Here is a 15,572-nt window from a genome sequence, read left to right as displayed (position 1 = left end):
CACCTGTGCCAATGAACTTATATGTATATTTATGTGTAAAGTATGTTGTTGATGTGTAGAATTGTACTCACTCTACATATACTTGTTCGTCTGTAACTTGTTGCAGATACTTGGTGTAGATCGATAAAGAATACCACATCCTTACAAATATGGCAATGAATAGATTTGTTGGTGGGGAGACTGATAATTCCATCACTGAGGCTATGGAAATTGGAAAACATCACATCTGATGGTTGAGAACTAGTAGTACTTTTGTACCACCTATTTAAAACAACTCTCCACAAATTTAAACAAAATGTAGCCAATCAATCAATATGCCTTAAAATCCTATAATTTGGTGGCAAAAATATTAAAAATCAATAGAACCTTCTCACCTACCTATACATCACGACCTCCAATATTTTCAATCAAATGAGAAATGCATGAAAGACGGCAGGGATTCTTTTCTGAGTAAGGAAACACCCTTTCTCTTGAAATCTTTACAGCCTATACAAATTCTGACAGATATTTAATGACTGAAGTTAGAAGATGAAATCCCTCCACATGATAGGGGTGAGGGTAACAAACCAGTCAATGGACATCTCTATTCCTGAGTAAAAGTGAGATATGAGTCTTGAGCAATTGTTAATACATCTGGTCTCTCCGCCTGGTCATATGTAAGACACCGCCGAATAAAATCCTGACAAGATTGTACACATAGTAGAGATAATTGTCAGGTTTCATAGTAAGGATGTAGATAAAAAGGTACTATTTTTGGATTTGGCTCCTCTAAAATGATGAGTGCTCCTTAGAGAATATGATGCAGAATTATAACTATTGATTGGAAATTAATGGTTGAGACTTTAACTACACCATTCGTTTTTCATATAGCTGTATTTCATCACAATCTTTCAATCAACGGTTGGCATTGCACTTTATATGGAGTCAACTCAATTTCTTTAAGCTAAATTAAGAAAGTGAACACCAAACGTAAGCATGCTTATATCTGGGGTCATAAATGAAAATTACAACCTTCCTATATTAAAATAAAAAGGGGAATTCCGTAAAACTCTGTTCAAGCCTAAGAAATATTATTATGGTTCTGTCAGTGATGATAAGAAGGATAAAGTTTTTAACTTAAAAAAATATCTTGCACAACCAATAATTTCTCATTGGTGCAAATTACTTTCAACTATTAAACCAACATCATTTTAATGGCACTGAGATATGGAGGAATGAAATAACAAATTCAGATAAATCACAAAGGCCAATTGTGCTTGCACATGGAATAAAGTTGACATTTTGTCCAATAAATATAACCTAAAACAAGCAAAAATTGAGTCCACCACTAAATAATAGAATAATATAAGTAAATGAAAGATGGCCAAAGAACAATTGGCAACAGGCAGTAATTACTAGAAAAGGGGCTCAACTCACCTTAGCCTTATTAGAAACAGTAGATCCAGAGGGAAATTCTACTTCATGTGCATTAATAATTGTGTGCTCAAGAAATATTTTCTGTTGTGTTTGGTCATGCCCGAAAGGACGTCTGCCAAAGAGCATGTAATAAAAACAAATACCAGCAGACCAGACATCAACCTGTTTTCCACCAGTCAGAAATGTAAAGTGAGTACTGATTATCATGAAAGATGGTTATCTATCAGTTAGTTGTTTTCACAATACGGACACCATGACACAAGTCCCAGAATGTCCACTGACCATAATGACTGACAAATTGAAAATCGATAACACAGAAAAAGCTTTTCATGTATTCACGAATTAAAAAGTTTTTTACCTTGGATGATATGCGAGGTGTCTTGCTCTGCTCAAAGCATTCAGGAGGCAAATACCTGCAAATCAAAAAAGAAAAGGGAAAGAGAGGTTTTATTGAAGCAAATGCTGAAAGATCATTGAAACATGAAGGGAGCATCAAAGTTAAAGTATAATGAAGAGGCTAAAGCTTAAAACTAACAAATTTGGAACACTTCAAAATTTGAAATCCTACAACAATGATCTTCATCACTTACCAATATGTTCCAGCACCCTGGGATGTAAGTTCCATACCCTGGGATCCCACGTCATTCTCCACTATCTTGCTAAGACCAAAATCAGTCACTTTGGCAATACCAAGCTCATCAAACAAAACATTTCCGGGCTTTAAATCATAATGGATAACCTTCGGCATTCTTTCATTCATGTAAACAAGGGCTTTGATAATCTGAAATAAAACGACTTTAGCCTCGTTCTCGGGCAAAATAGGTGTTTCCTTAAGAACATCATCAAGATCTTTACCTGGTAGAAAACAAGGGAGGATTAAAGGAAGGTGCGTAGATAAAACAAGAAATCAAACAGACAATATTAGAGGCCATGTTTGGATGAACAACTTAATTAAGCAAAAGCTATTTCTATTATAAAAGATAAAATGAAATCAAACTGTTTACGTATAAGCTATAGATTATTTTCATGAGCTATCCTATAGAGTTATCGAAATAAGCTCAAAACAGCTTATGAACATGTCATAAGTTGTTTTCATAAGCTTTATCTACCATTATATATAAGCTCAAATAACTCAATCCAAACAGACTCGTAATCTACCAAAAAAGTCAGCAAAATAGTTGTTTTAAAAAAACAAGTGAGGTGTATATATACCACTACAAAACTCCAGAACAGTGCAGAATGTATTTGGATCAATCTTAAAGATGTCCCATAAACGAACAATATGACGATGAACCAAGGTCTTGTGAATATTATACTCCCGAATTGCATGCCTTATGTAACTTTGCTTCTTCTCTTCACTCCATTGAGCATTTACACCATGAAGCTTGCATGCAACATATCTATGCTCCACCAAGTCAAAAGCCTGCTGGAAATTTTTTACTTCAAATCACTGCAAAAAAGTATTTATTTACATTTGCCAATAAAAGGCAAAGGAACTCTCTAGGATTTTGGTTTTAGTAACTCAACCTTGTATAATATTCACAAAATTAATATAAATACGATAAAATGATTAATATTGAACAGTAAAGTTTAGACCTTGTACACCTCGCTATAGCCCCCCTTTCCAAGAAGGTTTAGGAAGACGTAACGATGGTTTAAAATCTGAAAGTTGTTGAACTGTGAAGCATCTTCACCCAGTATGCGTTTCATTTCACGAATTAGTCTTCCCTTCTCTAGTTCATAGAGGTGGAACTCTTGCAAAGCAATTTCTTCTTCCTAAAAATTGTTCTACCATTAGAAGTATAAAGAGGAAATAGAATAATCGAAGAAGTAGCAACTTACCCGTTTAATGCTGGCTAGTCGAGACTTATAGATTTCCTCGTGAATGAGAATATCTTCCGACAATCCAGCCTCTGCATCTATTCCATCACCCTTATCTTCAACCATAGAAAAGGGCCAAGAAAAACAAAATTCAAACCATTAGAAAGTAAGCAGATTAATGTGATACAATATAGCCTAGCAGTATCCGATAGGTTGATTTGAAACAAATATTTTATGTCAATTAGTCATCTTAAGGAGCACATTCATGATATATAATAATATGAAAATTTGACACAGTGCTCCACCTATACCTGATTAAAACATTTCCAAGTCTCGACGAATTCTGTCGTGCTTTTAGCCTTGCTTCTTGTCTCTCAACCTTTGACACTGACTTCAGCAAGTCATATATTATTTCTGTTCTCTGCAAAATACAAGAACAGGCTGACTTAACCTTTTTTTTTATGCTTGACACATGGAATGCTCCTTAACTTATACAGGAGTATGAGAACAATAACCTCTTCAAAATTTCTAGTTCATCTTTGTTATAGAAGTTTGATGCACATGCACGATTTCATCCACCACTTCATTATATTTTAAATACCATGTAGGAGTCTTGTGTCGTGATAGAATCAGGAAGAAAAGTTTACCAACAACTCCTGTGCGATAAAAAGCTGAAAAATAATCAAACCTTAGGTTTCATTTTCTCTTCGGTATCTTTCAGTTGCTTCAGTTCCTAACATGTGCCAAAATCAAATATTAAAGTAACAGGAAACAATCATGTTAACTTCAACAACTGTCAATTTTATTACCTAGAATACATATGTCCTTACAATTTACATTTCAAAAAGACATTTACAATTTACTATAAATTTGAAGTTGTACTATTCTTGAAACCAGGAGATACAATGTAAATTATTGTAATTTTTTCAGTTTGAGCATAAATTTTGTTGAATCTAAGATTTATATATGACGCGTAAGATTTATTGTTAATAGCAAATTAAGTGTCAATTAGTTAAATTTGGGCTAAATTTTATTTCATTTATAGGTGTACCTTTTTGAAACTATATATTAATTATCATGGTATATTATGTCTTTAGAATTCATGATTAAGAAAACATCCTACTGAATCACAACCTTGCAGACAATTATTGGTATACCTTTTCTTTATCAGAGGTTTCTTGCTTAGCTTTACGTAAGTCTCTCTCCAACTGAGCAACTTTTGTACGTAGAGATGCAATCTCCCCCTAATTTAATACAAAGATAAATCAAATGATAGAAGAAATTGAATCACAGTGATGAAATTTTAAAGCATTAGCGACATCATTGGGATATGGTGGCTAAAGTGACAATTGAAAGAGATCATATAAAAGGTCTTAATTATTTATTTACATATAAAGCAACACATTTGCAAACCAAGCAGTCTTGCGCACCCAAAACACCAAAACAACCAACAAAGAGAAAGACAAGAAATAAATGCAATTAGGAAACAGAGTGTATTTTTATTGATAGTAAAAAGATAATAGTAGTAGAGGGTTTCTCAAACTACTCCAAAAGCACAAAAGAGTATCAACCATTTAAGGCTTAATAATAATCTACTTATCCATACATAGCCCGCCACAACCATCCTAATAGTTACTTAAATATTCACAGCATCACTCACGCCGCTGCAGCTTTTAAGCAATGCATCCTTCAGTCCCTCCCAAGTCGGAGCTTCTTCTTTACCCTCCTTAATCAAAGCTTTAGAAACGTCATCATGCATACAATGTTTAGCCAAATTGACTTTTAAATCGGCAGGAGTATTTTGAACATTGAAATACACTTCAGATTTGGCGATCCAAGCGAATGGATCATCACCGTTGGAGAACATGCCTACACACGAATTTTGATTCAATGGCTTTAAACTTGGCTTCAAACTTGGCTTCGAACCTAAGCTCCATATCATGCAACATAGCTTCCATAATTCTTTCTCCTGTGAAGACAGTCAAAGTGTTTTGACATAAAAATCAAGTACCAGAACAATAAATTCAAGTAAAAACTTGTCAGAAATCAATTTAGCGTTTTGAAATTATTTTGATTATACGAAGTGTTTTTCACGATTTAGCACGCGGAACAGAAAATTCAAATAAACACTTATCGGAAATCTATTTAGGGCTTTGAAGTTTATTTTCAATGAAAATGAGAAAAAAATTACGAAACTATGGAGCGAAGTTTTCCTCCATGATTTAGCATCGAAATCAACAGGCGGAACAAGAACAAATACAAGTGAAAATTGAATTGGAAATAGTGAATCACTACATATGCATTAACATGTGAAGAGTTGAAATCGTTTTGAAGTGGTTTTTATACAAAGTGTTCTTTCAGGATTTAGCATTGAAATCAACTAGCCGAAAAACAAATTCAAGTAAAAATCAAATTGAAAACCCGATTTAGGGTTTCAAAGCGAATCACTGCAAGCATAAAAATGTGAAAAATTGAAAACGATGAAGAGAATTGAGATCGGAGAAAACGTTACCTGAGCGATAGAGTTTTGAAGTAGTCGTTTTTCCCTCGAATCAAAATGAATTCACTAATAGTCTAAATTTGTTGGCAAAACTGATCCGATCCGTCGGGCGTGGATATTTTGTTGCACCAACCACCCGATACTTTTTTTTCTTAATATTATTTAGAGAAGTGTTAATTTTATTGTTAGTTTTTTTAAATCAAAAAAACAATTTACTTTTTATAAATTGTCCTTGTGAGCTTAGTTCAGTTGGTAGAAACAACGCATAATATATGCAAGGTTCGAGGTTCAAACTCCGGCCACCACAAAAAAAAAATTGTCCTCGTGAACTTAACTCACTATAGACAATGCATAATATATGCAAGGTCTGGGATTCGAACCCAACCACCACAAAAAAATTATATATATATGAGGTGGTCCAATCAATTTAATTAATAGATTGATAATTTTAAATAATCATTGATATCAAATGGATGAAAATAATATTTATAGACCCAATTTTTATAGGACAAACTTTGTAGATACGTAAATTGAAAAGCTAAACTAATGAGCTGAAATATTATGTAAAAAAGGCTTATTAATTTGAACAATTGAAGAAATATATGTAATATTCATTACCAATATCTAATACTAGTATTCTATTAGGGCACTAGACCAAAAAGGATCATTGCTGCTTCTACTTGGCTATTGATCTATTTGAGCAAAAGTATAGTCGTTGACATAGTCATTTACTTCAGAGAAATGTTAAAGAGTGTCCTTAACTCTTAGGACATTGGTTAAATAAATAAAAATAAAAATAAAAAGTAAAATATTGTGTTGAAAAGTGACGAATTCGACTTTAAAAATTTAAAGTTTAAAGAGTCTACTATACATGCACCATGGAGGTTGTAAGAAAATAATTCAGATCAAATCTTTATTGCTATCAAGACAAGGACCTATGGAAGAAATTGGAAGAGGTTTGAATAATTTTTTAATGTTAACTGTAAAAATTGAATATATTGGTCTCTTTGTATACATGAAACTTGTTATTTACATATATGGTGTGACCTGTGCCAATGAACTTATGTGTATATTTATGTGTAAAGTATGTTGTGGATGTGTAGAATTGTACTCACTCTACATATACTTATTCGTATGTACTTGGCCGAGTTTAATTGAAATTAACAGAACGAATGATAATTACTGGATTACAAAGTATCCATTGCTGGGAATTCAAATAGTATCCATTGCTGAGAATTTAAATTTGATCTCCTTCCCGACTTCACAAGCAGCAGCTAGTTCAGGACTCCATTTGGTAGCTTCACAGATAATTTCATTACCCTCACAAGCAAGATCACGTCCCTCATTACGAGCTTGTACACATGCTTCCAGAGCTACTCGATTCGCTACGGCACCAGGTGCATTTCCCCAAGGCTTGTTGCAGATACTTGGTGTAGATCGATAAGGAATGCCACATCCTTACGAATATGGCAATGAATAGATTATTTGGTGGAGACTGATAATTCCATCACTGGGGCTATGGAAATTGGAAAACATTGAGAACTAGTAGTACTTTTGTACCACCTATTTAGTCAATTTATCATAAACTCTTCAATCAAATGTTTTTAAAACATCTCCACAAATTTAAACAAAAAGTAGCCAATCAATATCAATATGCCTTAAAATCCTATAATTCGGTGGCAAAAATATTAAAAATCAAGAGAACCTTCTCACTCACCTACCTACCTATACATCACGACCTCCAATATTTTCAATCAAATGAGAAATGCATGAAAGACAACAGGGATGCTTTTCAGAGTAAGGAAACATCCTTTCTCTTGACACAATCAAGATTACAAAATCTTTACAACCTATACAAATTCTGACATATATTTAGTGACTGAAGTTAGAAGATGATATCCCTCCCCATGGTAGGGGTGAGGGTAACAACCCATGTCAATGGACATCACTATTTCTTTGAGTAAGCAAGATACGAATCTTGGGCAATGGTTAATACATCTGGTCTCTCAGCCTGGTTGTATGTAAGACACCGCCGAATAAAATCCTGGCAAAATTGTACACACAGTAGAGATAATTGTCAGGTTTCAAAGTAAGAACTGTAGACGGTAAGTACTGCTAATTTTTATTGGGCTCCTCTAAAGTGAGGAGTGCTCTTCAGAAAATACAACGCAGAATTATAGTGTGAGGAGTGCTCTTCAGAAAATACAGCGCAGAATTATAGTTATTGATCAGAAATCAACGGTTGAGACTTTATTTAACTACTTCATAGTCTGTTTCCCACTTCGACAATTAAAACCTTAACTACATTTCAGTTTGCTGCTTAGAGAATACAATTGCCTAAGAAATAATAAAAGATGGCCAAAGAACAATCAGCCACTTGGCGGTAATTATTAAAAAAGGTCTCAACTCACCTTTGCCTCATTAGAAACAGTAGGTCTAGAGGGAAATTCAACCTTGTGTGCCTTGATAATCGTTTTTTCACCAAGTATTCTCTCTTGTGATTGGTCATGTCCGAAAGGACGTCTACCAAAGAGCATTTGATAAAACAAAATACCAGCAGACCAGACATCAACCTGTTTTCACAAGTTAGAAATGTAAAGAGATTATCGTGTAAGATGTCTGTCCAAGAGTTAGTAGTTTGCATAATACAGACATCATGAAATTAATGTTCAAGTGAAATATCCATTGACCAAAATGACTGACAAATTGAAAATTGACACAAAAAAGCTATCCATGTATTCACGACTTGAAAAAAAAAATTACCTTGGATGATATGAGAGGTGTCTTGCTGAGCTCAAAGCATTCCGGAGGCAAATACCTGCAAATTAAAAAAGAAAAGAAGGCAACAAGAGGTTTTATTAAAGAAAATGTTGAAAGATCATGGGAACATAAAAGGAGCATCAAAATTAAAGTACAATGAAGAGATAGAAGCTTAAAAGTTAAAACCAACAAATTTGGAATACTTCAAAATTCGAAATCCTACAACAATGATCTTCATCACTTACCAATACGTTCCAGCCCCCTGGGATGTAAGTTCCATACCCTGGGATCCCACATCATTCTCTACTATCTTGCTAAGACCAAAATCAGTCACTTTGGCAATACCAAGTTCATCAAACAAAACATTTCCAGGCTTCAAATCATAATGGATAATCTTGAGTGCTCCTTTATTCATGTAAATAAGGCCTTGGAAAATCTGAACTAAAATGACTCTAGCCTCCCTCTCGAGCAATATAGGTGTTGCTTTAAGAACAGCATCAAGATCTTTTCCTGGTAGAGAACAGAGGAGGATCAAAGGAAGGATAGGTTGACCAAACAAGAAATCAAGCATACAATAGTTATAAGCCCTGTTTGTGTAAACAATTTAATTAAGCACTTATAGCATAAATGGTTGTCATATAAGTGCTTATGTAAAAGCTATTTCTATAATAAAAGAAAATCAAATCAAATTGTTTTCATAAGCTATCTTGGAGAGCTTATGGAAATAACCTGAAAACAGCTTATGAACATGTCACAAGTTGTTTTCATAAGCTCTCTCAAACAATCTCACAAGTACTTGTGCCAGTAGATAAGTTCAAATAATTATCTGAAAAGGCAACAAAATAAGTATCTTCATAAAACAGATGAGGTGTATATACCACTACAATATTCTAGAACAGTGCAGAATGTATCCGGATCAATTTGAAAGATGTCCCATAAACGAACAATGTGGCGATGGACCAAGGTCTTGTGAATATGACACTCTCGAATTGCATGCCTCATGTAACTTAGCTTCTTCTCTTCAGCCCATTGAGCATTTAAACCATGAAGCTTGCAGGCGACATATCCATGATCCAGTAAGTCAAAAGCCTGCTAGAAATTTCTTACTTTAAATTACTGCAGAAAGGTGTTTATTTGCAATTGACAAAAAGGAACTCTAAGATTCTGGTTTTACTAACTCAACCCTGTATAATATTTGATAAAGTAATACAAATATGATCAAATAATTGCTATTGTACTCTAAAGTTCAAACCTTGTACACCTCGCCGAATCCTCCCTTTCCGAGAAGGTTTAAAAGGGCATAACGATTGTTTAGAATCTGAAAATTGTTAAACCGTGAACCATCTTCATCCCGTATGCGTTTCATTTCACGGATTAGACTTCCTTTCTCTAGTTCGTAGCGGTCCCTCTCTCGCAGAGCAATTTCTTCTTCCTGAAAATTGTTCCATGATTAATAACATACAAAGGAAATAGAACAATCAGAGAAGTAGCAACTTACCCGTTTAATGCTGGCTAGTCGAGACTTATAGATTTCCTCATGAATGAGAATATCTTCCTGCAATCCAGCCTCTGCATCTATCACATCACGTCCCTTATCTTTAACCATAGAAAAGGACCATGAAAAACAAAACTCCAACCATAAGAAAGTGAGTAGAATAATGTGATACTGGATATTTATTGTGTCAGTTAGCCATCTTAAGGAGCATATTCATGATTTACAATAACATTAGGGTAATAAATAAATAGTGAAGGATACTACAAGTTGGTGCAAACAAATTATATAATGTACAGGTTTATTATGATCCATGGTATATTACATGTTACAAAAACAATTAGTACAAACTAAGAACGAAGGGAGAGCGTAAAAGGACAGTCACTCATGCAGTCTGCTTAACCCCTCATCCAGTCTTCCCCATGCTCAGGAAGACAAGTTTTAAAATAAAAATGGAAACTGGGTGTTACCAGATTGTTTTTTCTTTAATAACTTGCGTTGTCGATCAATAGCCTCTCTTGTTTCTAGCAGTTGTTTCTGTAAAACATAAATCAAGAGAAAAGGGAATTAATGTTATTACAAAATCAAACTACTGTTAAATGCATGACCTCAATTGCGAATAAAAAAAACTACCACACAAGTTATAGAAACATTCACAAAATATACTACAAACAATTGCCTAATAGTATTCAAAAGGAAAATGCTTGGAAGTTCGAAAAAAACAATCCTTATAATTGTATTTAGTCATCAATTCAACAAAAGCAAAAGGTCAAAAGTTAGATAATATTTAGAATCCAAGATCTTTACTGAGACGCCCATAAAAGCATTGTTGCACAAATGAAACACGTAAATATATTTAGAGACAGCTTAATTTAACGATATGTTACATCAGAAACAATCGATTTGTTTTTATAGGGTACATACAAATATTCAAGCAATACAATTAAAATATATATTTCAATCATTGGCTAATGTACATCAATACAAATCTATAGTGTTTAACAATTTTGAACAGGTATCTCATCTTGAATCCCGATATATCATGAAGACATTGTCCCAAAGAGGGTGTGACATCTATGATCATTCTTGCAAATGAAAATACCATTGGTGGATAATAAATAAATTCAATAAATAAATAAACACGAAGGGGAAGAGAGAGGTTAGACATACAAGCTGGGCATTCAGATCCTTTAACGCCTGACCATCTTCCCAGGTCTCAGATAAGACAGTTCCAGCTCTAAAATTCATAACCAAACCGATAAGAAAATCTAAATAAAAATATTATAAAAAAGTATTTATCACAATGCTTCACCTACCTGATTACACCAACATTTCCGAGTCTCAAAGAGTCCTGACGTACTTTTAGCCTTGATTCTCGTCTCTCAGCCTTTGAAACTGATATCAGCAAATCAGATATTATTTTTGTTCTCTGCAAAATACAAGATCGGATATTATTTTTATGTGACACATGAAATGCCTCTTAACAGTAGCCTCTTTAAAACTTCTAGTTCATCTTTGTTATAGAAGTTTCATGCGCATGCACAATTGAATCCACCACTTCATTATAATTTAAATAACATGTATACCAATAGGAGTCTCGTGTCTTGATAGTGTCAGGAAGAAATGTTTAACCACAATTATTGTCCAATCATAAGCTGAAAATAATCAAACCTTAGGTTTCATTTGCTCCTCACGATCTTTCAGTTCCTACATGTGCCAAATTCAAACATTAGACGAACAGAAAAGCATCACATTAATTTCAAGAACTGTCAAATCTATTACCTTTAATAACGCAGTTTGAATAACACAGTTTGGTTTTTTCACTGCCATTTTTGTCAGGTCGCACAACCGACCTGGTTTCGAATGAGAATAGCCAGTTTAATGCTCGACTAGCCAGCATGAAACAGGTAAGCTACTATTGTTGAATTGCATCAAAATGTCTCGACTAGCCAGCATTAAATGGATAAGTTGCTACTATTCATTATTATGACTTGATACACAATTCAAGATTCAGAAAACATCCTTCTGATTCACATCTCTTGTTGTAATCGGACAATTATTCGTATACCTTTTCTAAACGTGGACAAAGATTCTGAAGCTCAGAGGTTTCTTGCTTTGCTTTACGCAAGTCTTCCTCCAACGCAACAATTTTTGTGCGTAAAGATGCATTCTCCTCCTAATTTAATAAAAGGATGAAATCAAACTGAGAGAATAAAAATTGAAAGTTACGATAGTGAAGTTATAAAGTATCAGCAACGTCATTGAGGTATGGTTGGGAAAGAGACAGAGACAATCGAAAGAGATTATATCAAAATTCTAATTCTAATTATATACATATAGAAGAACAACCCATACCTCTAATGAAGCACTATTATCATTATGAAACTGATCTTTGAGTCTACCATCCTGCAAACAAAAATATGAGTTTCTAACGAACAATGAAGGATTGCAACATAAATGATCAATCCATAAAATTTATTGCTCAAGCAAAATGTCATTCCCGCAGCTTGCATAACTGATAGGGATGATTGAAAAGTAAAACACAATAAAGAACCAAATATTTGAGGCAAAGCAACTTTATGACATACATTCTCATTCTGACCATTTGAAGCTGAAACTGTTGCAGAAGAAATTTGTGTTCTGGTCTGATCATTAGATTTGGAACCACGTCTGCTACCTGAACCAGAACTTCCTCTTCCACGACCAGATTTGTTTCTATTTGCATCAACATTATTTTTTATCTCCCCAATTTCCAAACTAGCTTGTCTTCCTTCAGGAACAACCTGATAAAGTTACAGTTTTTTAGTTGGAATGAAAACAACTACATGACCAAATCTTGAGACAAAGAGTACCACTTCTTACAGCGGTTGAAGTCATCAAAATACTATTAACAGAAAATGACAACTATAAAGTATTTAGAAGTAAGCCAAACATAAGCAATTTATCTGACGAATTGCCGTATTTTCAATGAGACACAGCTATTCTATTACTATACTATAGCAAAGAGTATACAAAGCCACCATATGAAAACAAACCTCGGCACTTTCGATACCATCAGCATTATCATCTTCTTGAATTTTTTGGCGCTTATGTGTGTTGGCTTGAATCAAGAATTCCCCACCAATCTGGAATAGAAATATGAACATAAAGATAATCTATTAATTCATCAAAATAACACATCCAACCATTACTATTTTCTAGATAATCAACAAACAAATACCCACACAAAATAAATAATCTTCTTGCTAACAAAACAACATCAACAATGAAAACACACAAAACAAGCCACATAGATTTATAAAATATCGAACAGCATAAACAGATAAATGATGAATGAACAATCATTTTGGTCCTCACATGTGTGAGACAGTATCGCTAAAGTCCTTGACTGTATCAAATTTATAAAAACACATTCACGGACCATACTCACTTTGGTCCTCACATTGTGTGTTGAACAAATAATTTCATATAGACCAAACTGACTATCGGACAACACATTCACAGACCATACTCACGAAAAGAATACATATTTGAGATGCACTAACAAAAGATATGTTGGAGAATGGAGATTCTTTTTGTAATTCTAATTTTGAACATATAAAGAAGGTAGTAATGGCGTCTAACACATTCAAGGACTCGATAAACAATCAGTGAACCAACAAAAAAAAAAACTGCAAGCACCAGATACTAAATCAGAATAATCAACAAACATAACAAAAAGAACCCTCGTAAATACATAACTCATCTAGCAGATAATAATTTATAAACTTACATCATCATCAGAATCACTTGAACTGCAAGGCTCAAGCATTTCTTCAGCTGCTGAGAAGCAGTGGAAGAACGAGTTTTGAGATGAATTTGGTCTTACGTATTCGTGATCAAAGAGAAAAAGGTGTAATTTTTTTAGCGACTCACGTAAAGAAAATTAGGGTATTGTGAAATTTATGAAATGGGAAAATCACAGAATCAGTTGAAGAAATGTAAAGGTCAAAAAAATTATAATGGGTGTGTTGATTTTGTGATGGAAAGTGAAAAATTGGATAAAGAAATCAAAGAACTAATTGATTTTGGGAAGAGAGAGAGAGAGAGAGAATCTAGGGTTTTTGAGTTTCTTAAAGAGTGGTGGAATCAAAAGTTTGGGAGGGAAGATTTGATTTGATTTGATTATTTAAATTGGGTATGCAATGGAATGAAGCATCACTTCACAACAAAGGAAATAAAGGTTTTGATTTTGAAATTGTGTATGGACTATTTTTTTTTTTTTTGTTAAATATGTTTGGTTATTTTTTATAAAATAAAAGATATTTATTTTATGATGGTTTTGCCATTTCTTCAATGTATTTATTTAAATTGATAGAATATCATGTTTTGGTCTTTATAAATATACTTAATTTTGTTTTTAATCCTTATTAAAAGTGTCATATTTTGATCTCTATAAAAATATCAGCATGTAGTTTTAGTTAAATTAAAATTTGTTTAACTATGTTTAAACTTTTAAATTTTTGAGTGATTTTTTTTACATAATTGTTTAAAATATTATAAAAAGTTCATATGTAAAATATTGGCTTAAAATTTGATTTTTAGATCTAAATTTTCATTAGTTTTATCTTGAAATTTTTATGTTTAAAAAAATCATATTTAATTCATTATATGTTAAAAAGTTCTAATTTTTTTTTTTTTAAAAAATTAATAATGTTCTTAACATGTCTATAAAAAATCAATTAAAAATTTAAAATTTTAATCATAATTAATCAAATTTTAATTTAATAATAATTTAAACTATGTGCATAAAAATTTGAGGATCGAAACTTTGTCACTTCTTTTATGAGGACTAACAATGAAATTTGTTATATTTATAGGAATTAAAAACTTATTTAACCCTTTTTTTTCTTTTGTGAAATTGTTGTAGGTTGATATGTTTATAGGAAAGTGGTTTCTAGGGGTCAAAATTTGAAATAATTGGTGTAGTCAAAAATTGCATATTGTTTGATCTTAATCGGATGATTCATGATCTAACTGTCTGTTTTAGATCTATTTTTGTTAATAGTCTCATATCGGATAGGTGATGGTCTGACAATGTGTTTATAAGTGGGGGCAATCATCACCTCACAAGCTGGTTTTGTGGAGTTGAGTTAGGCCCAACCACCATGTCTAACATGGTATCAGAGCTTGTCGAATTCAAGGGCCGCCTAAACCTATTCACGCACCAAGCCCAAAGAGTCCAAACAGTGTTGGGCGTGAGGGGGGTATATTGGGAAAAACTCAAGTCTCACATCGGATAGATAAGACTCTTGAGAAGAGTATATAAAGAGGAGGCAATCCTCACCTTACAAGCTGGTTTTGTAAGGATGAGTTAGGCCCCATTTCAATATAGTATTAGAGCTTCAACATTGAAATCCTTTGAGTTCACAAAGCCACATCGTCAGGCCACAAAACCGACTTGTGAGGTGAGGATTGTCCACTTATAAACACATTGTCAGACCATCACCTATCCGATTGAGGACTCTTAAAAATTTTGCAAAGATGAAATACTAATCATTCTATTGAAGATCAAACTATTGAAATTACATGATTGGAAATAAT

At 33.3% G+C, this 15,572-nt stretch overlaps 2 protein-coding genes and 1 long non-coding RNA gene across 4 annotated transcripts; all 3 read right to left on the bottom strand.

The window, feature by feature from the left end:
• Positions 1-233: 233 nt before the first annotated feature.
• Positions 234-3,163, bottom strand: LOC11425727 (serine/threonine-protein kinase TOUSLED). Its single transcript, XM_039834376.1, has 7 exons — positions 3,013-3,163; positions 2,629-2,839; positions 2,007-2,271; positions 1,775-1,829; positions 1,417-1,578; positions 568-679; positions 234-486 (listed from the first exon to the last, which is right to left on the bottom strand). Exons 1-6 carry the CDS (start codon positions 3,124-3,126, stop codon positions 584-586), a joined length of 903 nt encoding a protein of 300 aa, XP_039690310.1. The 5' UTR covers positions 3,127-3,163; the 3' UTR covers positions 234-486; positions 568-583.
• Positions 3,164-3,262: 99 nt separating this feature from the next.
• LOC112421994 (uncharacterized) lies at positions 3,263-5,861 on the bottom strand. Of its 2 annotated transcripts, XR_005646287.1 has the most exons (6): positions 5,750-5,861; positions 4,898-5,206; positions 4,395-4,481; positions 3,753-3,970; positions 3,549-3,658; positions 3,263-3,353 (listed from the first exon to the last, which is right to left on the bottom strand). It is a non-coding gene; the product is annotated as an uncharacterized lncRNA (long non-coding RNA). The 2 variants fall into 2 exon arrangements; XR_003012432.2 differs by having other exon boundaries at positions 3,549-3,970.
• A 1,498-nt stretch (positions 5,862-7,359) lies between these two features.
• Positions 7,360-13,800, bottom strand: LOC11431811 (serine/threonine-protein kinase TOUSLED). The gene is made up of 16 exons (XM_024785014.2): positions 13,762-13,800; positions 13,025-13,114; positions 12,566-12,772; positions 12,345-12,395; positions 12,058-12,165; positions 11,661-11,696; positions 11,306-11,418; positions 11,160-11,226; positions 10,460-10,526; positions 9,996-10,093; positions 9,750-9,929; positions 9,376-9,586; positions 8,743-9,007; positions 8,501-8,555; positions 8,149-8,310; positions 7,360-7,781 (listed from the first exon to the last, which is right to left on the bottom strand). The coding sequence occupies exons 1-16, from the start codon at positions 13,798-13,800 to the stop codon at positions 7,686-7,688; spliced, it is 1,845 nt and encodes a 614-aa protein (XP_024640782.1). The 3' UTR covers positions 7,360-7,685.
• Between the last annotated feature and the right edge of the window lie 1,772 nt (positions 13,801-15,572).

The sequence above is a fragment of the Medicago truncatula genome, chromosome 5 (genome assembly GCF_003473485.1).
Source record: "Medicago truncatula cultivar Jemalong A17 chromosome 5, MtrunA17r5.0-ANR, whole genome shotgun sequence".
NCBI lineage: Eukaryota > Viridiplantae > Streptophyta > Magnoliopsida > Fabales > Fabaceae > Medicago > Medicago truncatula.
This window is presented reverse-complemented; position numbering and strand designations above follow the sequence as displayed.